Below are 25,583 nucleotides of genomic sequence, written 5' to 3'. Positions count from 1 at the left end.
GGGGTATCTTGACACCTTCTGGGGGCCGAGGTGGGTGGTCTTGTGTGCTATTTGTACCTGCCAAGCTTATGGGGGCTTGGTTATGTTGTTGTTTTATTATTTTTGATAAGTTTAGATTTAGGAGCAGGTCAGTACACTTATATTATCCTTGATTTATTTATCGGATTACTCCCAATATATTAAGATACCTGCTCATAGTCTATTGCCTTTCATACTAGGTACATTATTTCATACTGATGCCCCATTGCCTGGGGGTACTGCATTCATGTCTGCAGGTCTCGACAGACAACCTAGTAGACCTCCTCAGCAGCAAGATTGACTTCTATCCGGTTGGCAAGCCCCTTTCCTCCGGAGCTGCCAGAGTTGGGAGGTTTGTTAGCTTTTGTTGTATATATATTTATGGGTAGGCTGGGGTCATGTCCCGCCAATCTTTACTACTCTTAGAGGCTTGCAGACTAGTGTGTGGGGTGTATAGCTACGTTATGGCCTAGTTTGTTGGTTTGTTGAAGCTTGTTAGTTTTTTGATGTATTGTCTTGATATATACTTGCTTTCAGTTTCGGTATAGAGATCATGGTGGCCTCAACGGCTCAATCAGGACTTTTGTGCTAGTTGACTATTTCTTTATATGAACTCTTGGGAGTAGTTGTTTCTTTTATGGATCTGTTGACAGGGGCCTTGCCGTCGAGATATACTTGTTTGTTTTCATGATTGCGTGTGGCTGTCATGCAGTAGCAAATGGTTCAGCAGGGTCAGTTCGGGCCTGAGTTTTGGCATTAGGAGCCAGTTGCGTCCCTTGAGTTTGGGGCGTGACAAACTTGGTATCAGCTGATCTTTTGGTTGTTTATCAATACCTATAATTTTTATCTTCGACATTGTATCTTCTTTTTCTAGATCATAAGTTTTTTTATCTTTTTTTACCAGTTAAAAAAGTAGTTTTTTTAGAGATCAATGTGAAAAAGAGAAAGTAGGCCAAGTTTTTCTAGATAGAGGGAGTACTACATGATAATCCCACTTCATTTGTTTAACAGGTAAAATTGACATACGACTGATGTGGATATTCCAGAATATGTTGATCTAATTGAACCATTGGGTGAAAGTTGTATATGGCGGCAAACTAGAGGGGCAGCAGCTGAAATATCCGAGGCAGATAGCACAATTACGTCTTCAGAAAAAGTTTCTGATCACCTTTAGGCTTCATGTATTTGTATTCAGCCATAAATTCTACTTCCTTCATCCCAAGCTGATTTTCCACTTCTCATTTTTAGCTAGTTCCAAAATAATTTTCGAAAAGAAAGTCGTGGTATATACCATGTACCGCAAATAGTTATCTGGGACCCTTTTTTTAAAAAAAGGAATATTGTTCAACATTTTATCTCAACAAATGCCGAATAATTCATTTTTAAACTCCTTCAGTAGCAGAGCAAAGTCAAACCAATTAAGAGTTAAATTGATGGGGATATGCAGGTTGGTATTGCCCAGCAATGGTATGATGAAATCGATCACCTTGCCTTTTCAACATCAGAAATAGAAGCAACCATAGAAGAGAGGACAATGAGCTGCGGTGAAGAAATTCCAGAAGGGAAAGTCGAGATCAGTTGCTCCGTTAACTCGAGTCCTGGAACAAGTGAGGTACATTATTCTTCCCAGCAATTTCCTTTTGATTCTGAATCACCGCGATCCTCCAGGATTTATGTGAAAATTTCTCACTGAAGTTGTTTAAAATGATACGTTAATTGGTATAGTTGTCCGTCCAATCTAGAAATTATGCACATTTCGACCTTAATTTCAGATTAAAAAAAATGCTGCTTTAGTCATTATGTGATTGTCTTCTCCACCAGGTTATCATTTGTGCTGCACTATATCTTAGACTGAAAAAGGATTGAGATGCCCGTAGTGGCGGTAGACAGAGGAAAGCAGCTAGAATAGCAGATTTGCTCAACCCTGGGACAAGGGCAAGCAAAGATTTAATTGTTCAGTTCTTGTTGGCATCAAATAGAGATCTTGAAGAAGTTATCATAACAAACCTGTACATGTGAAACTCAAGTTTGATTGTCCAAACCATCCAAAAGCAGATAATTCCAAAGATATAATTATGACAGACACCTCTTTAAATGTGAATGTTGCTCTAAAGTAAAACATTTAATAGTCTAGTGTATGATTCTTGATTATATTAGAGGCTCATTATTTTTGTATCAATGAGTGGCTTACTATCTATTTAATAGTTGATTTTTATGTTGCACTGTTGATAATTTCTGTATGGAGCTGTAAAATTAAAAGTTCTAAATGTTCATGTTTCCTGCATAATTTTATGAACTTTTTGCCTGTGACACTGCTAGTTATTTTGGTGAATATGAAAACTATTTCCTTTGATTTTTAAGTCATATATGATAGTTATAACTTAAGAAACATTGATGACAGTGATAGCAAAATAAGTATCATCAGAGGTCTTTCGAAAACAACATTTCTATCTCATGCAGGTAGTGGTAAGGTCTGTGTACACTCTATCTTTTCAAAACCTCACTAGTTAGATTTCATTGGGTATGCTATTGTTGTTTTTTGTTGTTGATCAGAATGTAAATTTTGTCAACCATGTATTGGATGACTGTGTCTCGATGATATTAAAATATACTTTAAAACTAATAAAATAATTTATAAGAAGATAAGAGAATTATTTTTATTTACATAAATATATTATATATTAATTTCATAACGAAATAATATAATAATAACAAAGAATATTTAAAAAACTCATTGATAATTGAAATTATTCATAGAATAGCACATACAAACCATACATATTAAATAACATTTTTGTAACATACATTATTAGTGTAAGACTATCAAGTCTCAATTATTTATTGCAACAAGTAATATGTTTCTTAAAAAAAATTCAATCTACAAAAAGCGAGCACATTATATACCAAAAAATTTGAAATATCGAGAAGATTTTATATCTCAATTTATGGAACAGTGTAGAGATGATTTTGAGTTAATTGAAATTGAATAGTCGGTATATACTTTATGTATAATCAAGTTGTATTCAACTTTTTGAGTGTAACATAATGTATAGTTCATGTATAGGTAAACTATTTTTTATAGTCGGTATATACTTTCTATGACTTTTAACTATATTGTTGTAGACATTGAAATTTTGTGTGACTCTACAAAATGTGTTCAATTCAAATTTGGATTCTACAAAGTTGTTCAATTCCAATTAGGATTCTTGGAGACTACTCAATCCTAAACCTTAGTTTATGCCTATATAAAAGGTACTATATTCCCTTAAAAGGCATCTCGAATATTTCGAAAATTTATGGAATATTCATAAAGAGATCATTCAAATCATCCTAGTTTAGGAAATACGGCACTAATGGCCCTCGAATCACAAAAAAAATATAAAGGAACATGAAACATAATTTTATTTATCAAGATTGTGAGTACAAATTTGTTGATTTTGCTCTCTTAAGATTTATCCATGATTCGATTTATCCAATAAAGAAACATGAATCATAATTTTATTTATCAAGACTGTGAGTACAAATCTATTGATTCTACTCTCCTAAGATTTATCCATGATTCGAGGGCCATTAGTGGTGTATTTCTCGAACTAAGATGATTTAAATTTGACCTCTATATGAATATTTCATTACTTTTGTGAAATATCGAGATGTCTTTTAAGGGAATTTAGTATCATTCATATAGGCATGAACTAGAGTTTAGGGTTGAATAGCTCCAAGAAATCTAATTGAAACTGAACACACCTTTTAAAGTCCATATTTAAATTAAACACGTCTTGTAGAATCTCACAAAATTTCAATGTCTATAATTGTACAATCAATGTATATATTTTATGATTTTTGATTATATATTTTATATAAATAAAATATAAATATATTATTATAAACTAGCCCATAAATATTTAGAAATATTAAAGAGCAACTTTCATATATAGCAAACACAAAATTCATATTTGTATGCTATAACAAAGTTTGCATAATTGCGCTCCATACCAAACATAAATATGTATATTTCGCTATACATATACAAAAGAAAATAGTTGTATAATCTGCTTTGGTATACATATACAAAAAGATCAATTGTATAAAGTGAGAGAGGCGAGTGAGCAAGCGAGATCTGGGAGAGTGGTGAGCGAGATCTGGGAGAGGGGAGAGAAGGGAACAAAAATATATGTATATATATAATTTTCACGCATTTTATACATTTGCGTTTTTGTATAAAATGAGAGAGGCGAGTGAGAGAGCGAGATCAGGGAGAGTAGCGAGCGAGATCTGGGAGAGGGGAGAGAGTGGAATGAAAATATATGTATATATACAATTTTCTCTCGATTTATACAAATTACAAATGCATTTTATACAATTTGCGTTTTTTGTATAAAGTGAGAATGACGAGTGAGAGAGCGAGATCTGGGAGAGGGGAGAGAGGGGAGCGAAAATATATGTATATATACAATTTTCTTTCGTTTTATACAAACACAAATGCACTTTATACATCTGCGTTTGTATAAAAAATGAGAGAGGTGAGGGAGAGAACGAGAGTGGCGAGCGAGATTCACCAGGAGAGAGATAAAATAACAAACTATATTTATAGTATTTAATTTGAATTAATAATTTGTTATTATATACAATTTTCCCAATATTAAATGATCTTTTTGAAAGTTGTCAATGGAAGAGACAGGTAGCTTCTCGTGAAACGCGTGAATTCTTCTACACGCCAAGAATGACCAAGTCACGTCAATGCAAAAATTGACATAAAATAAATAATACTTATTTACTTTTCTTAGTTTAAGAAGTTATCGACGAAATTTTAGTAGTTGTGTTGATTGATCTATAAAAAAATATTTGAAACTAATGATAGAAAAGTTTTGTAGCTAAATAATAATTTTTTTTGTTAATTCTATTTAGTAATGAATTAGCGATAAATTTCTGATAGTTACGAGAAAAATAACGATGAATCGCTAATTTTAGTTTTTTTTTTTTAGCAGTGAAGGTGTTCAGTGAGAAGGAAAAATTTTTCGAAGAAATTTGAGTTCAATACGTAAGGGAAAAAAATATTACTCTAAAAATATTTGTATATAATCTAGATAGATATTATGTAAGATGAGAGTAGAGGTAGGGGTAAGAGTCGGGGGGGGGGGGGGGNNNNACAAGGCTACGAATTTAGGAATGAAGATGAAGTGTGTTGGAGGTAATAATAACACAATTTATATGGAATGCACACTTTTTTTTCTCTATTTTCACTAAAATAAATAAATCATTTTCTTGATTTTTCAAAAACTTATTTTCACATAAATATACTAACTACCAAATGTTGCATTGGTTATATATATATATATATGATATGATGATTATTCTTTTTGATCGGTAATCAAACACTATATTATCTTATATGACCTTTTATAGTAAAATTATTATTCCACTATATATTATCAACCAAATGACCCCAAAATAATATTGTTAAGATATGTCAATAATTTTTTATTTGAACAATATATATAGTTGATGAACAACTTTTAAATGATAAGTGTTGGTAATATCAAACACTACAAGAAAATTGTGAATTACATGGAGATTTTCCTGGGAATTAGAATAAAAATTTATAGGAAAATAAGTTTCTTGCGAATTTTCATACTAATCCCAGGAAAATCCCATATAATTCACATTGTTTTTGTAGTGAAAACGTATGATAGGTTGGATTGTAACAATCTATTCCTATAATTGTAGTTTTTGAATTTAACTATTGAGAATAAAGTTCTCTTAACCTGAAGTAATCTATTTTGGAATTTAGATTAATGTTTTCTGATATTAATTACTACTAATATTTAAAGCAAATCCAAAAAGTAACGTACTTTTTACTATCATCAAGGAATAATATAAACCGTCATGAGATTTTACACTAATTAACTTAACATATTTATTCCCTTGTTTCAACGTTCAATTTATACTTTTTCTTCTTTATTACACATAAAAATAATGTTACTATATTAAATAATTTTTTTAATTAACATCCTTTGTAACATATTTAAGAATATTATTATTATTATTATTATAATAATAATAATATTACTATTTTAAATATTATTTATAATTAATAAAGGGAGTTGCATGTCCATGATAACGTATGAAAGTGGCTATCATCGGATATGATATTGTGGATGAAGTTGTTCATTTCTTAATAAAATGTTTTAATTTTGAGTATTGAGTATGAAAAATCTTTAATAAAAAGCATTACTTCCATATGGATCCTATACGGTATATTAAATTAATTAAATTTCAATACAAATATAAGTTAGTCAGACTCCAATACGAATATTGAACGGAAAAAAGAAGTTATGGAAGTGACAGCCACCGGTTTGGGGAGCTGGAGTTAGGTTTAGGGTATAATAACGTTTAATAAAGCATTACGCGTATTGTTGTTTGTTTATTCTTTTTAAAAAATATATTTTAATTTTCTCTTTCTTTGTTTCATTCTTTACAAAGACTTTTTTTTCTTTTTTTTTTAAAAAAAGAAGTCTTCAAAGTTCAAATATGTTGCAAATTGAACCAAACTTCATTAACATAACTTTATAATATATCAAGTTGTTTAATATAATGAATTCAACAAGTTATTTGAACTCGTGTCTATAATTATTAAAAAAATATTCTTCAGGCGGCTCCAGGAAGAAAGCCTTAAATTTCATTTGATATATATATTTATATATAACTCTCTTGATTTTTAAAATATTATTTTGATATAAGAAATACATAATATGAAACGACAAAGTATAAAATAGGAAAAATGGTCTGAAAAATATTCCAACTTTGGCCGAAATTGTTGGTACGATACCAAACTTTATGGAGGACCTTTTACCCCTGCACTATTTAATAGTGTATTTTAAAGGTATATATGTGCCCACGTGGACACATTACAATTTAAAATGATAAAATATTTATGATGTCCATGTAGGCACATATATACCTTTAAAATACACTATTAAATAGTAAGGGGGTAAAAGTTCCTTTCCAAAGTTTGGTATCGTAACAACAATTTCGACCAAAGTTAAAATATATTTTAGACCATTTTCCCTATAAAATCCTACTCCCATAGTCACATATTGATTGTCTAATTATTTCGTCTATATTAATTATTACATTTTATCTTTTACACGCTCTTAAAAAATTTATATAAAAATACTATACTTTTAAGTACTAGTTTTTTTATTTATTTTTTAATATAAATATTATTTACTTTAAAAACAAACAACTTTTAAAGAGAAAAATCGGGGAAAAGGTAATAATTCTAACAAATAATCAACTTAATGTGGATGATTATTATAACAAATGATTATTGGTGGGCTACTAGTTTATCCCAATTATTGATGTGTTATTATTAAGTATTTTTAAAAATTTATGAATGATTTTAAACAATAATGCAATTACTATTAAAATATTTCTATATCGTTAAAAAAGAATGATTGAGAAGGTTTAGGAGAATGAATGCATCTAATTTTCGGTTAAATGCATATGTTAATTCAAAAACTATATAAATTATCACTTTATAGTAAAAAAATCTCGAAGGCGATATCATTTAGTTTGAATATAAATTGTGTTAGGAATTAATTATATAAATGTAAATTATATTGAATTATTTTTTATGACAGTTTGACTAGTTATATTAAGAAAAAAAAATGATAATTTCTATGAAGAAGTAGTTGCTTATAAAATATTCTCAACCTTATATAATATAAAAATGACTTGCGGAAAGTATTTTGTTATTTTCATTATTTTATTATGAGACTTTCAAATAGAAATATCTTATTTCAGTATTATTATTTCATTCTCGGAGACTCTCACGGGCTATATTCTATCCCGAAATTATTTTCTAATCATTTTATATCAAATTTAATAATCAAATAAATAATAAAATAATATATAAATATTTATCTCAAAATTATCTATCATTGTCCATCATATCAAACAACCCCCAAAAGTATATCTAAAAACTTGTTAAAATAATATTATTTTAACTATTCAACTTGAGAAAAGAAAAAAAAAAAGAGAACAATTTCAGTTTCAAATAAGAATAATAATTTTTTCAATACTAATAATTAATAATTTTGATATAATTATCTCAAAATTGATAATCAAACAAATAATAAGTTTTTACAGCAAATTTATCTATCATTATCCATCTTACCGAACAATAAAGTATATCTAAAGACTTACTAAAATAATATTTTTTGACTATTCAACATGAGAAAAAAAAACTATTTCAATTTTCAAATAATAATAGTAATAGTAACGATCTTTTCGGAAGGGGTAGAATATTTGAAACTTGTTGGTTACTCAATTGATATAGGATTACAAATATGGAACTGCATCACCTTTAATTTGAGGTTTTGGGTTCAAACTTTGGAGTATAAGGAAAATTGGTTTGAGTCGGGTTCGAATTCTAATGTTCAAAAATTCTATTAGGAACGTCACTTTCTGTTGGGTTTAGCAAAGTGTGAATGGGAAATAAAAAAGAGAGAATGGAAAAAGGAAGAACCAATGAAAGTGGAGAATCAATTTTCGAGGGAAAATGAAAAGTCATTGCAAGAAAGTTCATTTTTACCATATTGGTAGAAGAAAGGAAATTGTTGTCCTTATATTAGGAAACACTTCCTTTAGTTATTAAAGGGTTAAGAAGAAGGTGCCTCTCGCGCCGTCATCGCTCGCTCGGCCTCGGCTTCGGCTAATCAATCTTGTAATTCATTTCTTTTCTCTTATAAATTAATTCAGAATGTGACACAACGTTCTGGAAAAAATGGGTCTTCGGCTAATCAATCTTGTTAATTCATTTCTTTTCTCTTATAAATTAATTCAGAATGTGACACAACGTTCTGGAAAAAATGGGTCTGAACAAACGCATTCCTTGTTGTAAATGGCTATAAATAGAGATGTTTTTTCCGGTTTTCACCACTGAAAATTTTTCCTCTCTGCATACATTTTCTTACATAAACAAAATTGTCGATCGACTGAGTCTGTGTGTGCTCTTGTGAGGTACCGCTACTTCTTTAATAAGTTAATCCATTTTATCTTGAGGGGATTAAATTTCTTAAGGAAACACAGTGATTTCTGTGGACTCGGATTAAAATCATTCTGTCTATTTCATCTACTTTCTGTTTCTGTATTTTTGACTAACCTGAATACATGAGATAACACTTTTAAATAAGCTCTGCAAAGTATGATCTAAATTTATTCAAAACTCTAATGTGTATTTCGAACTCAGAATGGAAACACAACAAAAATTGATATAGAATTAGTTGTATGTTCAACGCTTTACTATTAATATTCGCTGTACTTATTTTAATACTACGAGTCTCTTTAGGAAGAATCGAGATCATAATAAAAGTGCTGAACGGACAAAGAGAAAATAAAGAAAGAGTCCTTCTATATTCTCGCTCGCCTATATTGACGCCTTCCCTCTTTTTTTCGAAAAAAAATCTAATTCGCCGGAGATGAGAAATAACGAACGTCGTTCTCTGGTGGTCGTTGATGATGGCGGCGGAGGAGGAAATTGGCTGAATAGAGGCGACGGTGTCGGAAGCGGCGGCTGTTATAGTCATGAGAGCGAACCTGACTTGGCTGCTATGGTGAGTGACTTTCTGGAAAGTAGTAGCGCCGGTGCGGAGTCTAGGTATAGCAGTGATAATGATTCCGGTTACTCCGATCTCGCTCTTCTTGCTGATACGATTTCGGTGAGTATTCTGTACACGTTGTGCTTATTGCCTTTTGATTTATTTATTTTTGGTGAAATTGTTGAGTTTGAACAGCACATATGAATGTTTAATCTGGAGCAATTAATGTTGTAATTGGAGTAATTCTCATTTCTGTGAAATGAATAGATATGCTTATGTTCGTTAGTCTAGGTGCATAAAGGAAGCTTGAATAGAACAGGCAACAGTTTTCTGCAGAGTGATTAAGGTTGGAAATGGAATTATCCTTGTCTCCGTGTACATAAATGTTTATCCTCATCGGATTTTAGTTTTGCAGCTTGTACAGAGGTGTTAGGGGTGAAATTTGTTCTAGTCTTTTGGTACTCTTGGTGTATATGTAGCGAGCTTGAGTAGAGTAGATACCGGTTCTATCCAGGAACAATTAAAGCATGAAATGGAGTAATCCTTGTTTATTTTTGTTCATGTTTGTGCTCATTGGATTTTTAGTTTTGTATGCCATGGAATTGTTCAAGTATTTTGTGTAGGTATATGCAAAGCTAAAATGTATAATAGTGGAGGTGTACATAAGTTGGCTTAGACACTTTCGATATCAACAAATAAAGAAATAATAGTACAGCACAAATGATGGTTTCTCCAGAGGATTAAAATTTGAGATGGAATAATTAGAGTTTCTTCATCATCTGTGCGTTACACGGGTCGTTGTTGAATCTGTGAAACATTTTGAAATTGATATTGATGCCTTTGAAAGATAGGAAATAGGAGGTAAGTGCTTTGATCGGAATTCTCAATCGATGCATAATATAAATTTTGAAAGTAACAGCTTTTCAGAGCTTGTGGTGAGTTTGTTGGAGTAGAAATAGGAGATAATGAGGAGAAATTTAATGGATTGAGAATAAGTTTCCGTAGAGTAGAGAAAAACCAAACAAGCTCAGGAGCTTAGTAGGTTAAAAAATTCGTACTAACTATAAGTATGTAAACAGACAGGGTAATAATGCAGTTACACAAGAGATGTGAAAGAAAAATATTGCAATTCTGCTTCATGGCAGAGGTTAATTTTGATAATAGCGTGTTACAAAAGGGCAGTCAATGTAGAAGCATGATCGCAATGTTCTTGCTCAATTTACCTGCATTAACTTCAACTCAATTTTGGTGATTGTTCTAATTAGACAATGTTTTTCGTTTGAAATTGCACTCTGTAGGTAGATACACAATTTAATTTATTCTATGTTAGTACAAGCTTCTGGAAATGCAAAAATGGGTAACCGACTGCCATAAGCAAACTTACTATCCTGCACCAAATGCAGGGGTGAGCAATAATACTCCCCTTTCTTTTGGACACTTGAACTGACCCTGCTGACACCTTTCTGGGTATACAAGTCATGACTGTCAGTAGCAGGTTCCAGGGAGATTGTTTTCCTTTTCCAGTAACTGGGGGATCACAATGACTTGGAATGAACAATTTTAACTGTTGGTATAGATATCTAAAGTAACTGATTGATGCACTAGGACCTGGAGGCTGGAGCTATCTTTTCCCTCCTCTCTGCTTACCAGTGAAACAGACTTATTTCTTTTATTACCATGTGATGTGTTTTAAATAACTTCCTCAATGATCTAACCTGTCTAGATACACACTAAGCTTGAGCAGCACAGATAGAGATTTAATCTGGAGCAATCCTCATTTCAGTGAATGGACATGTTTATGCTCGTAGGTCTAGGTGCATCTGAACAAGTTTGAATAGAACAGATAGTAATTTTCTGCAGAGTGATTAACGTTTGAAAAGGAGTTATCCTTGTCTCTATGTATACACATGTATATCCTCATCAGATTTTAGTTTCGCATGTGGTATAGATGTGTTAGGTGTGAAACATGTTCTAGTGTTTCAGTGTAGGTGTATATGTAGCAAGCTTGAATAGCACAGATAAGGATTTCGTCCAGGAACAATATAAGTTTGAACTGGAGTAATCCTTGTTTTTACATATGCATGTTTATGGTCATTGAATTTTAGTTTTGCATGAGGTTAGCAATGAAGTTGTTCAAGTGTTTCTGTTTAAGTGAACAAAGTGAGCTCATGTAATAGTGAAGGCGTATATAGACTAGCCTGGACAATACTCATATCAACAAATTGAAAAAACGATAGTATATGTTTCTTTGAGGATTAAAATTTGAAATGTGGAATAACTAGAGTATTTTCAATTACCTGTGCATAATTCATGTCAGTCTGATGTATCAATGAAACTTGTCTGAAGATGAGAACAATGTCTTTGATAAATAGAGAACAGGAGTCAGAAGTGCTTTGAGCCTTTACAGGCTTGGAAAAAATGATTTGTATTATCATCTTTGAATGACTGTTCCTCCTCGTGAAATAGATATTAGTCAATGAAACGAATTTCTAAATGACTGAGAGCTCTGAGCATAAGACAACTGAAATTCTAGCTTTCACATGCTGGCCTGTTTCTCCTGGCTAAATTTTAAATAGTGTATCTTCATTTGTCAACAAGTGGAAAAAATCTTAATAATGGAACTTCATGGTAAATTGTATCATTTTGTAGCTGTACAAGAACTCAGTGGATCGGTATGAAAGTGATCTAACAATGGTGGTTCATTCCCTTATTCTTTCAATGACCGAATCTTTTCATATTGGCAAGCCCGAAACATGCAATGCAAGCTGCATCAGATCTTATCTAGTGAAGCTCCTCCAGTCTTGTGGTTTTAATGCAGATATGTGTGCAACCAAGTGGCAGGGTTGTGGAAAAATTCCTGGAGGTATGTTTTTTTCTAAATTCAATTCTTGCCTGTGTACTATATTAAGAGGTCTAACTATGAACATTATTTAGCTCAAGTATGAAAGCCTTTGACTGTACAAATGTTACAGTCTGAACCACTGAGAATGTATCTGTAGCCTCTGAATGGTGTGGTGGCATTGTGCACCATATGTATTACTAGTAGTTTCAACTAGATAACGTGTTCATGTCGCTGTATCTTGTGATTAAAATATTTAAATTTGCACTGTCAAGCATCCTTGTGAGCTAGAATTCTGGTTGACATTGTGCTACATTTCCTCTGTTATGTAGGTGAACACGAGTACATTGAGGTGATCTCCCATGGAAATGATGGATGCTCCGAAAGGTATATCATTGATCTTGACTTTCGGAGCCACTTTGAAATTGCAAGAGCTGTCAAATCCTACAATGTGGTCTTGAGTTGTCTTCCACCAGTTTATGTTGGCACAGTAACAAAACTTAAGCTGTATCTTCAGGCTATGGTAGAAGCAGCTAAATGTTCACTCAAACAGAATTCAATGCCTCTTCCTCCATGGCGATCCCTTGCCTATCTAGAAGCCAAGTGGGAGTCCAGTCACAGAGTAGCCAATGTTCAGGTTCAGAGTAGCGTCAGCTCCTCTAATTCCTCTCATCGGAATTGTACTGAGCTGTTGTGGAGGATAAAATCCTGTATTGGATCTGAAATCAAAGCTAAAGGATTCTTGGTACTTAAGAACTGTAGAAAGAGGCAGGGGCTAAAGATTGAATCGAGTCATTCTTCCCCAGTGACTCCATGATCTTGCATTGGAAAAACACAATTTTGTTCGACATCAACTTTTTGAAGGTTTTTGTTTCTCTCTTCATTTCTACTTCCATTTTCGACATTCAACAAATTACAGAAAGCTTCAACATGAGGTAAAATTACTGCGGATTTAGTTTATTCTTTTTGTATCATAATAACACTGACTCGGGAGGATCTTATTCATGTGCTACCGCGATCAAGGTTTTGCAGTCTACAATTAGAGTTGCATCTGGTTTTTGTTTTAGCAACTTGCTAGTTGCTACCATAATACAGAATATATCAAATTTTGACTGGGTTTCCCAATTTTGTACCTTCTTGGTCTAAAGATCAGATTCTATTCGATTTATATTTTGTTTTTTTGATTCAATTTTGACATGCGGATAATTGAATATTTCACGGGATTTGTGGAAAAAGAAGAAGACTTTTAGTAGGTACTCAGATGTGTAAGTGATGTATTTTTTATATTTTGGTCTGTTTATTAGTCTTGTGCAACCTTTTGATGTGTTACTTCTTGCTATTCATTATTGAACAACTTTCACATATAGCAAACACAAAATTCATATTTGTATGCTATAGCAAACTTTGCATAATTGCGCTCCATAGCAAACATAAATATGTATATTTCGTTATACATATACAAAAGAAAACAGTTGTATAAAATTTGTTTTGGTATACATATACAAACAGATCAATTGTATAAAGTGAGAGAGATGAGTGAGCAAGTGAGATCTGGGAGAGGAGAGAGAGGAGAACGAAAATATAAGTATATATATAATTTTCACGCATTTTATACATTTGCGTTTTTGTATAAAGTGAGAGAGCGAGATCTGGAAGAGTGGCGAGCGAGATCTAGGAGTGGGGAGAGAGGGGAACAAATATATATATATATATACAATTTTTTCTCGCTTTATACAAACACAAACGCATTTTATACAATTTGCGATTTTTGTATAAAGTGAGAGAGGCGACTGAGAGAGCGAGATCTGGGAGAGTGGCGAGCAAGATCTGGGAGAGGGGAGAGAGGGGAATGAAAATATATGTATATATACAATTTTCTCTCGCTTTATACAAACACAAACACACTTTATACACTTGTGTTTGTATAAAAAACGAAAGAGGCTAGGGAAAGAACGAGAGTGGCGAGCGAGATTCACCAGGAGAGAGGTTAAATAACAATAGTTTGTTATGGGGTACAATTAAATCAAACTATATTTATAGCATTTAATTTGAATTAATAGTTTGCTATTATATACAATTTTCCCTTCATTATTTATGTTTGGTACTAGATAATTTAAGGCCCGTGGTACGGGCTCAATATAATGAAAGGCTCATTTACGGGCTCGATATTACAATATTATATATATTTATAATAGAAATTTAATTAGTTTTCTAAAAGAAAAATTATTATGACATTTTCAAATAAACATGATAAGAAATAATAATAAAATATCACATGCTCCAATGATTATTTTAACATCATGTCAGACATATATATTCGAATTAAATTATTAATTTAATGATTTTCTTTTTCTATTTTAGTTGAAAATTATTCAAGAGAATAGATTAAAGTTATGAGTCTCAATATATTAACAATTTTCATAAACTACATGAAGCAATAAAGCATATTGATCCATCTATAGATTAATTTTGAATACACTTAAAATTTGTTTTATAGGTGTTTAAAAAACAAAAATAATGACCTACTTAATGAAAATTAGAATGAATCATCTCATTCTTTACAAAGTGATAAAAGGATGAAAAAAGTTATGATTTTATAACAATTTGTATAGTAAGGAATTTTTTAAAAATTAATTTATATACCTGATGAATGAATGTTTTACCTCAAATAATGAGTATTTAAAAATATTAACAAAAGTTAATATAATATATATTGCAATAATTCAACATGAGGTGGTTAAAATAATAATTTATATAACTTGTTTAAAATGATTTTAACTGATGATAAAATAATAGTAATAAAGAAATATATGTTTCTCAATAAATTATATAATGACATATATGTTACGTGAAGTTTTGGGATTATACATAGAAAGAGAAATCAAGTAAATTAGATACTTCAAAAATTATCTTTACAATCCAAAAAGAAAAGCAACACCATGAAATTGAAAAGTCTAAAGAGAACCAAAGGAAAGGACATAACATGCTTCGAAATTATTGGAAATTTTGTTCTTGAAGAGCTTGCTCACTGGTTGCATTCCTTATGAATTAGGCCTTTAGAGAATTGCAATTGTGATTGATATTGGATTTAACATGTTAACTGGTCCATTATCATGTTCATTAGAGTGTTTGAAAAATATGGATCAGTTGAATTTTGCTGAAAATTTGTTATATGGACAAGTCCCAAAAGTGATGTGTTCACCAAGAAATAACGAATTTTACTTTTGTCTTATAATTGTTTTACAAAAGTAGGGTCATTAGGTAGGGAATTGATCAAAANAAAAGAAAAATTATTATGACATTTTCAAATAAACATGATAAGAAATAATAATAAAATATCACATGCTCCAATGATTATTTTAACATCATGTCAAACATATATATTCGAATTAAATTATTAATTTAATGATTTTCTTTTTCTATTTTAGTTGAAAATTATTCAAGAGAATAGATTAAAATTATGAGTCTCAATATATTAACAATTTTCATAAACTATATGAAGCAATAAAGCATATTGATCCATCTATAGATTAATTTTGAATGCACTTAAAATTTGTTTTATAAGTGTTTAAAAAACAAAAATAATGACTTACTTAATGAAAATTAGAATGAATCATCTCATTCTTTACAAAGTGATAAAAGGGTGAAAAAAGTTATGATTTTATAACAATTTGTATAGTAAGAAATTTTTTTAAAATTAATTTATATACCTGATGAATAAATGTTTTACCTCAAATAATGAGTATTTAAAAATATTAACAAAAGTTAATATAATATATATTGCAATAATTCAACATGAGGTGGTTAAAATAATAATTTATATAACTTGTTTAAAATGATTAACTGATGATAAAATAATAGTAATAAATAAATATATGTTTCTCAATAAATTATATAATGACATATATGTTACGTGAAGTTTTGGGATTATACATAGAAAGAGAAATCAAGTAAATTAGATACTTCAAATATTATCTTTACAATCCAAAAAGAAAAGCAACACCATGAAATTGAAAAGTCTAAAGAGAACCAAAGGAAAGGACATAACATGCTTTGAAATTAGAAATTATTGGAAATTTTGTTCTTGAAGAGCTTGCTTACTGGTTGCATTCCTTATGAATTAGGCCTTTTGAGAATTGCAATTGTGATTGATATTGGATTTAACATCTTAACTGGTCCATTATCATGTTCATTAGAGTGTTTGAAAAATATGGATCAGTTGAATTTTGCTGAAAATTTGTTATATGGACAAGTCCCAAAAGTGATGTGTTCACCAAGAAATAACGAATTTTACTTTTGTCTTATAATTGTTTTACAAAAGTAGGGTCATTAGGTAGGGAATTGATCAAAAATTAAGTTCTTAATGTTGAAAAAAATGCATTATTGGTCTTCCTAATAAGAGATCTATACCAAAGTGTCTAATATTTAGGATGCAAATTAGAAATAAAGGGCGAGAAATTTATTGGTATAAGACATGAGAGGGGAGAAACTTGAGGAGTGAAATGAGTTAGTGTCTAATTATTTGTGTCATAGTTAGTTCTAGAAAAATCTTATAATCTATAGTTTCTAGAATAATCATATAACTTATGGAGGAAATTTAGCCACTTGAAAAAATATTTTTACAAATTTAAAAATAGAATTTATGAAATTTTAAAATGAAATATATATGAAATGACCATATTATCCTTCATCGTCCTCAACTTCATATTTCTATATTTCTTTAATAGAATAATACAAAATTTTGTCCGAACAACTTTAAATTTAAATCAAATTTACATTAGTTCACTATTTAGATTAATATGTTTGAAATCAAATAAAAGCAAAAATTTAATTATATAATTTAATGAAGAACTACTCTTTTATAATCTAGTAAACATTTTTAGTTTACTTTAAATGCAAATATATCATCCTATTCATTTTATTTGTGAAGTTACATTTTAACATCTTTTAAAATATATATTTTTAAATATTGAAACTAATTTTATTTATTCTTTAATATCAATCTAATATATATTATTAATTTATCACACTTGTTTCTTTTCATGTATATTTATTAGAGCTAAAATAAAAGTGAAAATAATTAATTATATTTTTAAATAATGAATTTTTATATTAAAGTAGGCATTTTTAGTAAGTATAATGAATAGAAAAAATATTAAGAATTAAATTAAAGTAATAGTAAAATAGAGTAATGAATAGATATTACAATAACTCATAAAAAAGTGAAATAATAACAAAATGAGTTAATAGTAATAACAATAGCTAAAGATGTTTCTAGAACTATTTAGTTTTCTTGTTATCACTCTTGGTAGATTTTTGTTTGCATGAAGTTACATTTTTACCTTTGATCATCATTCACTTCATATATATATAAAGATGTTTTTAGAATTATTTATTTTTCTTGCTATCTTTTAATAAATTTTTGTTAGAATGAAATTACATTTTTATTCTTGATCGTCTTAAATGCAAAAATATCATCCTATTCATTTTTATTTGTGAAGTTACTTTTTAACATCTTTTTCTTTAAATTCAATTTAATATATATTATTAATTTTATCACACTTATTTATTTTCAAGTATATAAATTAGAGCCAAAATAAAGGTGAAAATAATTAATTCATAATACATTTTATATTAAAAGTAGGCATTTTTTATAAGCATAATGAATAGAAAAAAAAATTAAAAATTAAATTAAAGTAATAGTAAAATAGAGTAATGAATAGATATCACAATAACTCACAAAAGAAAAGAAAGTGAAGTAATAACAAAATAAATTAATGGTAATAACAATAATTAAAATTGTTTCTAGAACTATTTAATTTTCTTGTTATCATTTTTGGTAGATTTTTATTAGAGTGAAATTACATTTTTACCCTTGATCATTATTCACTGCATATATAGAAAGATGTTTCTAGAATTATTAACTATCTTTCTTAATAGATTTTTGTTAAAATAAAATTACATTTTTATCTTTGATCGTCCTACCACTTCACTCTTCTATATAATAGAAATTTAGTGTAGCTTAATGTATTGTGATTTCTGGAATTTGATTAGACCCTTAGCGTTTCTTATTATTATTTTTTTCATAATGCCTCTCAAATCTAACCGACAGAGTTTGTTGGAAAAAAAAGGATTAAAACTGCATAGTTTAGTTTATTAAAAGTTATAGAAATATATCTCAATTATAGTACCAAGTTTACTTGTTATGCACCGTTAGTGTCCATTGTCAACTATTACGATAGTAACATGTGCTCCTTGTCATTGCTTGATGATGATTGATGGATATATTTACGATATTTATTGGTATGCTACATTGTTGAAATGCATTTCCTCCGTTAAAATTTGAGGATATTTAATGGAAATATAAGCTATTTGGTGATGTGTCCCAATTAGGATGGAGTTTAGTGGTTTGAAGTCCATGTGAGGCAAAATTCAATATTTATAAGTTTAAATAATTGTATAATTTTATATAGTAATGGTGTGTATATTATTACTATATNATGTTGGGCCCGGGCAGCGCCCGGGCTTTCTTTACTAGTATATATATATATACCCATAATCTAACAAATAAGGGATATTTATCCTTTTCATTAACAAATATATATTTACTAAATCAAAAAATCAATCCTTAAATTCATTTCTTAATTTCAAAAATACCATGTAACTTAAAAAATAAACTCATCTATTCTTTTACATATCAGAGTTCATACCCAATGTAAAATATCGAATCCTATCCCAATGGTAATAGCTAATTATATTTTATTTCTATATTTTTAGAAAAAATTATAAAAATCTCTTAAATTTGATGGAATTTGACATCCCAAAACGTCCCTGTACATCGAGTTTTGATTTCAAGTACATCTCTTAACTTTTCGATACATCGCGTCTCGATTTCGAATATATCACTCATTATCTTGATACACGTACGTCTAGATACATCGTGTAAAGTGATGTATCCAAGAATATAAGAGAGCAGAGATTTTTATAATTTTACAAATGATAGAATTTTTTTAAAGAATATGATAAATAAATTATATGTTTTAAGTAATTTTTCCTTCTTTTGCTCAGTCATAAAATAGGTTAATATAACATCTAGAGCCGTCAAAACGGGCTTAGTTCATGGGCAGTGCCGGCTCTTGCCTATAAAATTTTAGGCATTGGCCTTAGGCCCCCAATTTTTGGGGGCCTCAAATTTTTATAAATAAAAAATTATGTATTTTAACCCCATTTAAATAGAAAAAATTAAGGAAATATTGTTTTGGATTCTTACATTTTCTTCGTTAACACTCACATTATTTATCCTTTGTAACTCTTTTCGCACTCTATTTCTTCAAATCTTTGATAGTTAGAGTAATACATTCTCAAAAATATAAATCAATAGTCGAAAAGTGTTGAACAAAGTGCATTACAAATTGTTTTTTTTAAATTTATTTGTTAATTTTCATATTAAAGTAGGTATACCAAGTTATCANNAGCCCATTTGAAACTAGGGCTTGATCGGGGCCGGGCCAGGGTCGGCTCATGGGCCAAAACTTTTTATTTAAGGGTAACTACTGATAATCCCACTAGTATATAATCTAATTACTTAAATACACACTATGTTGTAATATTATGAATCTTACCAGATTTTGGTACGTCCAGATATGTATATCTCGGAATATATGGACTCAAAATCAATTTGTTCTAGATACACTTTATCCAAGTAAATTCGCATGCATCTAGGATACATAGACAAATCTCGCGCCCTTGCCTCCCTCTCATCTTGATGTTCACTCTCTTATCTCGCTCGCGTATCTGGTATGCGAGATATATGCTAATTACACTAGATTTTTTGCTAGTTTTATTGAAACAAACCATTATATGTCATATTTGATTTGAAAACTTCCTCATTTTTTTTGATGTTAAAGAACTATAAGTTTGAAAAGAAAAAAAAAGTAAAAAAAAAATAGGGCTAGCCCGCCCCAACCCTCGACCCTTCTAAGGTTGGGTTGGGTTGAACATTTTCAGGCCCTTCCAAATGAAGGGTCGCCTGCCCTAGCCCTTCAAATTTCTTGGCCCACGAGGCTTGGATCGGGTGGGGCTGGGTCGACCTTTTTTGACAACTTTAAATTAACATCTAAATAAAAGAGAGATAATTTTTTTAAAAAAAATTAATTAAATTAATTAATAAAAATCATTATAAATATACATTACTCCCTCCATCTCATTTGATGTGGTCACTTTTCAAATTTTGAGATTCAAATAAGTCTAACTTTGATCGTAAATTTTTCATAGATCTTTTAAACATTTTGAATTATCAATTATTGCGACATATAGTACTTTTTATGTAATTTACAAATATATAAATTTCATTTCAAAAAAATTGAAGATTTTATGTGCAAATTTCTGGTCAAATTTAAACTGTTTGATTTCGAAAAACGAAAAGTATCGTGCAGAGGTAGCATTTATTAGACACAAGCATTGATATTTGCATGCATCGAAAAAGGCGAAACAAACAAAAACTGATAAAAAAAAGAATAGGAAAATCGGAGTGTGTAGAAGATAACAAGAAAAAAAAGATGCCTCGGAGTCGATTTGCAGGATCATTGATTTCTCCAAAGGTGGATGTTTACATTGATATGGGAAACCCTTTTCTAAATCACACTGTTGATGCTTTCTTGAAGATCGGCACTGTAAATTTTCTCTAAATTCATTTTCATTTCTTCCAAAAAAAAATTCGATCTTGTGAAAATGGGTTTGCTTAATTTTTATCCTAATTTTAGGTTGCTGCCACCAAAGCTGTTGCTGAAGAAACTTACGGAATGGTCACTAGAGGTTTGATTTTTAGTGCTCTCATTCCATTTCTTGAATACCCAATTTCAAATTAATCATTCATCTTTAATTAGTACTCTCCCTGTCCCTAATTACTTGTTCACTTTTGAATTGATTAAGAAAATAATGATTGACATAGTGAGTTTACCATTTTAATCTATTAATTATGAAGTAGATGAATTAAAAACATAAAGATTTTCAAAAAGTTTCATCTTTTTCAAAATAATTAATTGATGGTATAATATATAAAAAAATTGTCTTTTGTTGATTTGTCGAAATGAACAAATAATTATGAACAGCTAAGAAAAGCAAAGTGAACAAGTAATTAGGGACAAACGAAAGTGGACAAATTAGGGGGAAGGAGTATTGATTATGTGTTGGGAGTGACTAGAATATGACCTATGTTACATTACATGGACTTGTATAGACAGCTATAATTACCCCATACTGTTTTTCCTGGTTATTTTGGTTTTTTTTTATGATAATGGTGGTGATTGGACCAGCTTTTGATAACCTCGGTTAATTCCATGTGTCCACCTCCCACCAACAAAAGGTTGGAGGAAATTCCGTCACCAAGACTAGTACATATGAGAAAAGTTCACCTAGTGTTTTTTTTGCCTTTGTTGAGATTTGAACCTCAGACTCTATGGTTCTCAACCTATTTCATTGATCACTAGGCCACACCCTTAAATGTCATAGTTATTGATTTTTTTGGTAACGGTTAATGCTTTTACTGATTAGTCCAATGACTACACTAAGCATCATCACTATTAATAGTTGAGGGAAAAATCCAATATTCTATTTTTGTTCTTTTGATCTTTTTCTCGTGTTATGGTAAAGTGTTAGTTCCTAAGTTTTTAAGTTACAAGGTTTTATATATAGAAATAGCCAGACTATTCAGCTCACTATTTTGCAATCAACATGGTCTTTGCAGGCAGTGTTTCGAGTCACAACTTTGAGAAATCGGTAAGCATGCCTTAAATAGTGTCACATCATTTACTATATTTGTGCAAAATTCTAGTTGATTGTTTTAGAGGTGTTGTCTATTTAGTTCTATATAAGGGAGATGTTTTCTAATAATTTGGAAAATGAAGTCTCAAATTTCTATCATTCTTTCCGTTCTAGGGATAACATTTCTCTACCGTGTTTATCCTATGCATCTTTCTCGAGTAGTGTTGTCTTTTTTACCTTACAATGTGTCTGCTGATAAGTTCAGTCCTGGTGAGGGACGTAAACAATATATTTTAGCCACACAAATCATACCGTTATTCCTATTGATTATCGTACCAATTACAGGCTCCTACGTACGTCATCCCTCCATATCCAACTGTATCTCAGCTAGTTTTCCTCTACCTGGGACTAAATAGTTTAATCCGTTCTATGTGATGCCCCTGAAATGTTGCTTTTTTGGCTTATCACTCAAAGATCAATTTATGCATAGTAAGCAAAAGTTGTAGCCAAATTTTTTACCATCTACAATGTAGCTAACTGCAGGCCTAACTTGGTAATGTTTATCTTAAAGACAGCTTATCCGGACCTGAAATTGTTTTTTAGTAAAGTTTCGGGGTAAGAGCAGCATTTCTCTTATACTCTGCTCCAACAATGTTTCAATTATTCACCACAGAACATAAGTGGCTATTGGGGAGGATTTAATAATGTTGACTGAAAAAACGGATCGACCAACATGGTTGTTGCATTCTAACTGAATTTACCTCTGATTGCAGTTGAAGAAAATGTGTAAAGAAGGTGCTTATTGGGGTGAGTAATCTGCACAAGATCCACCCGTATATAAATTTTAAAATGGGTTGTTAGAAAGAAGTTCTTAGTTTCCCAATTTGTTGAAATTTCAAGTGGATTATGTAACAAATGTTGTCTCTTTAATCAGGGACTGTTGCTGGGGTATATGCTGGAATGGAGTATGGAGCGGAGAGAATTCGTGGAACCAATGATTGGGTAATTTGTTCTGCATTTTTATATTAATTTGCTCAACGGATGGAAGTTGATTGTCTGTACTTATATATGCGAAGTATAAGTTTACATAGTCAATTTTGTAACGAGGTGTAATTTTCACTAGTACTGACCATCGTACATTCTATGTATCTGACTAATTAATTTGCTCTTTTCTTTTACTGAAAATGATGGTTTTTGGTACGTGGTACGTAATTTAATTTGAACGAGTGTTAATATTCACCGGTCCTACTGAAAGAAGGTTGAGATTTTGAAGTTTCTTTTCTGAATAACTAGTCAATATCTTTTTTTTCGATTCATTTTGTTTTACTCTGTTTGCAGAAGAATGCTATGATTGGGGGTGCGTTGACAGGAGCTCTCATATCTGCTGCAAGCAACAACAACAGAGACAAGATTGTAATGGATGCCATTACAGGAGGTGCTGTTGCTACTGCTTCAGAGTTCCTTAATTATCTCACATGAATTTACTTACCAAACTGCTAAAAACATTGCTTTTAGTATTTGCTCTATTTCTCTCTAATTGACTACGTTTAACTCGATCTATAATTTAGCTAATCTTTTCCAATAATTGTCATACCTTGTTTAGTATTTTAGGTGGTTACTCTTTTTATTTTCTTGAGCTGAGGGTCTATCGGAAACAACCTCTCTACCTACCAAGGTAGGGGTAAAGTTTGCATAGACATTACTCTCCTTAGACTCCACTTGTGGAATTATACTGGGTATGTTATTGTTATATTGGATTTTGAGATGCGTTCAAATGGGAGTGACATGAATACTGAGGATTCATTCGATGTTTAGCTGATCCTCACTTGCTCGGCATTGAGGGGAGTAGTTGTTCTCAATAATTTGCTTCAGATTTCAAGTTATCTGGGATGGACAAAGGTGAATCCTAAAATACTACGTCCATATGGGGTTCCACTTGATCCCTAAATTACTAGGTCCAATAGCTGCATTGCACGTGGAAATAGTATTAATTGTGCCAGCTAATATTCCTCTATTGTGTGTATGATAATGTATGAACATATCTGTCCTTTTGCCACCCCTTTGAGTAACGAGTCCTTCCCTGACTTCGGGCCATGAGTTCCTATTTCNTTCTATTCCTATTCCTATTCTAATAGGATTGTATAAACCTATTCCTATTCTTATAGGATTGTATAAACTTATTCCTATTCTAATAGGATTATATAAACCTATTCATATTCTAACACGTTCAAATGAGAGTGACATGAATACTGAGGATTCATTCGATGTATAGCTGATCCTCACTTGCTCGGCATTGAGGAGAGTAGTTGTTCTCAATAATTTGCTTCAGATTTCAAGTTATCTTGGATGGACAAAGGTGAATCCTAAAATACTACGTCCAATTGCCCTTGAGCCCTAAAATACTACGTCCATATGGGGTTCCACTTGATCCCAAAATTACTAGGTCCAATAGCTGCATTCCACGTGGAAATAGTATTAGTTGTGCCAGCTAATATTCCTCTATCGTGTGTACGATAATGTATGAACATATATGTCCTTTTGTCCTTTTGCCACCCCTTTAAGTAATGAGTCCTTCCCTGACTTGGGGCCATGAGTTCCTATTTCTTTTTGAGAGAGAAGTGTTTTTACTAAACACTATATCATTTCTGAAGCTCGAACACAAAATTTATAGAGGAATTTTGTCCATCTCACCACATTCTTTGGTTACACACAAGAACCTTAATTTCATGAAAAATAACCCAAAATATGATTATACGAGATCCCAATATGATTGTCAACGCTTGGAATTCTTTTTGATAGAGAATGTTTCTCTCCCAAATGGGGCCTTATGTGGTGATATGAGGTCAAAATACATATATTAATCATTATTTGTCTCATATTTAATCTTTTTCATTATTGTTTTAAGCATGAAATTTATGTATTATTCTTATATTGAGTATTTTATCGAGAAAAGACAAAAAAAACTTATATGCATAACTTAGTTTAGCAATATAACTTTACTGGCCTTTCTTTACCCCTAATGTAGTTTGAGTTGGATTTAATATCCCCTTTAAAACAAAGAACCAATCTTGCTATTTTAGGTGTTGTTCACGCTTTGCCACGTCAGAATTATAATAATTTTAATTTTCTCTTGTTTTTTCCTTCTTAATTATTCAAAGTTTTTTTTTTAATTAATTATCTTATGTCTATCGAATATGGCTGCCATTCAGCCTTTTATATTAAAAAACTTGTAATGTAAGTTTATAATAAAAATTAATGGTCAATTATCATAAGGAAACTAGTAAGATTGTCGTGTCATTTCGTGCAGAACATGTAATTGAAAATAAAAAATCAACCCTTAGATATTGTTTTTTACTTTTTAATAT

The 25,583-nt window shown here is 30.7% G+C and overlaps 3 protein-coding genes and 1 pseudogene across 7 annotated transcripts in view; 3 read left to right on the top strand and 1 right to left on the bottom strand.

Annotated features, from left to right (window-relative positions):
* The window catches only part of LOC125875266 (uncharacterized), a 29,068-nt pseudogene extending 26,747 nt beyond the window's left edge, over positions 1-2,321 (top strand).
* Positions 1-23,803, top strand: part of LOC125875249 (outer envelope pore protein 16, chloroplastic) — a 239,923-nt gene extending 216,120 nt beyond the window's left edge. Inside the window, exons 2-7 of one of the 3 annotated variants that reach the window (XM_049556353.1) lie at positions 21,012-21,128; positions 21,219-21,270; positions 22,202-22,233; positions 22,992-23,025; positions 23,153-23,220; positions 23,557-23,803. In XM_049556353.1, the coding sequence (XP_049412310.1) occupies positions 21,015-21,128; positions 21,219-21,270; positions 22,202-22,233; positions 22,992-23,025; positions 23,153-23,220; positions 23,557-23,697 (441 nt within the window). In that variant the 5' untranslated portion in view covers positions 21,012-21,014 and the 3' untranslated portion in view covers positions 23,698-23,803. Of the gene's footprint in view, positions 1-20,707; positions 21,129-21,218; positions 21,271-22,201; positions 22,234-22,991; positions 23,026-23,152; positions 23,221-23,556 lie in introns of those variants that run through there. The other 2 variants (XM_049556351.1, XM_049556352.1) reach the window with 2 other exon arrangements.
* LOC125875232 (probable serine/threonine-protein kinase PBL9) overlaps positions 1-25,583 on the bottom strand; it is a 1,122,098-nt gene that overhangs the window by 155,986 nt on the left and 940,529 nt on the right. The gene's annotated exons all lie outside the window — the stretch shown is intronic.
* LOC125875240 (uncharacterized) lies at positions 9,372-13,785 on the top strand. Its single transcript, XM_049556342.1, has 3 exons — positions 9,372-9,737; positions 12,267-12,480; positions 12,789-13,785. Exons 1-3 carry the CDS (start codon positions 9,498-9,500, stop codon positions 13,271-13,273), a joined length of 939 nt encoding a protein of 312 aa, XP_049412299.1. The 5' UTR covers positions 9,372-9,497; the 3' UTR covers positions 13,274-13,785.

Source organism: Solanum stenotomum, chromosome 8, assembly GCF_019186545.1.
Source record: "Solanum stenotomum isolate F172 chromosome 8, ASM1918654v1, whole genome shotgun sequence".
NCBI lineage: Eukaryota > Viridiplantae > Streptophyta > Magnoliopsida > Solanales > Solanaceae > Solanum > Solanum stenotomum.
Note: the sequence above shows the minus strand (reverse complement) of the source record. Positions and strands in the feature narration are given on the sequence as shown.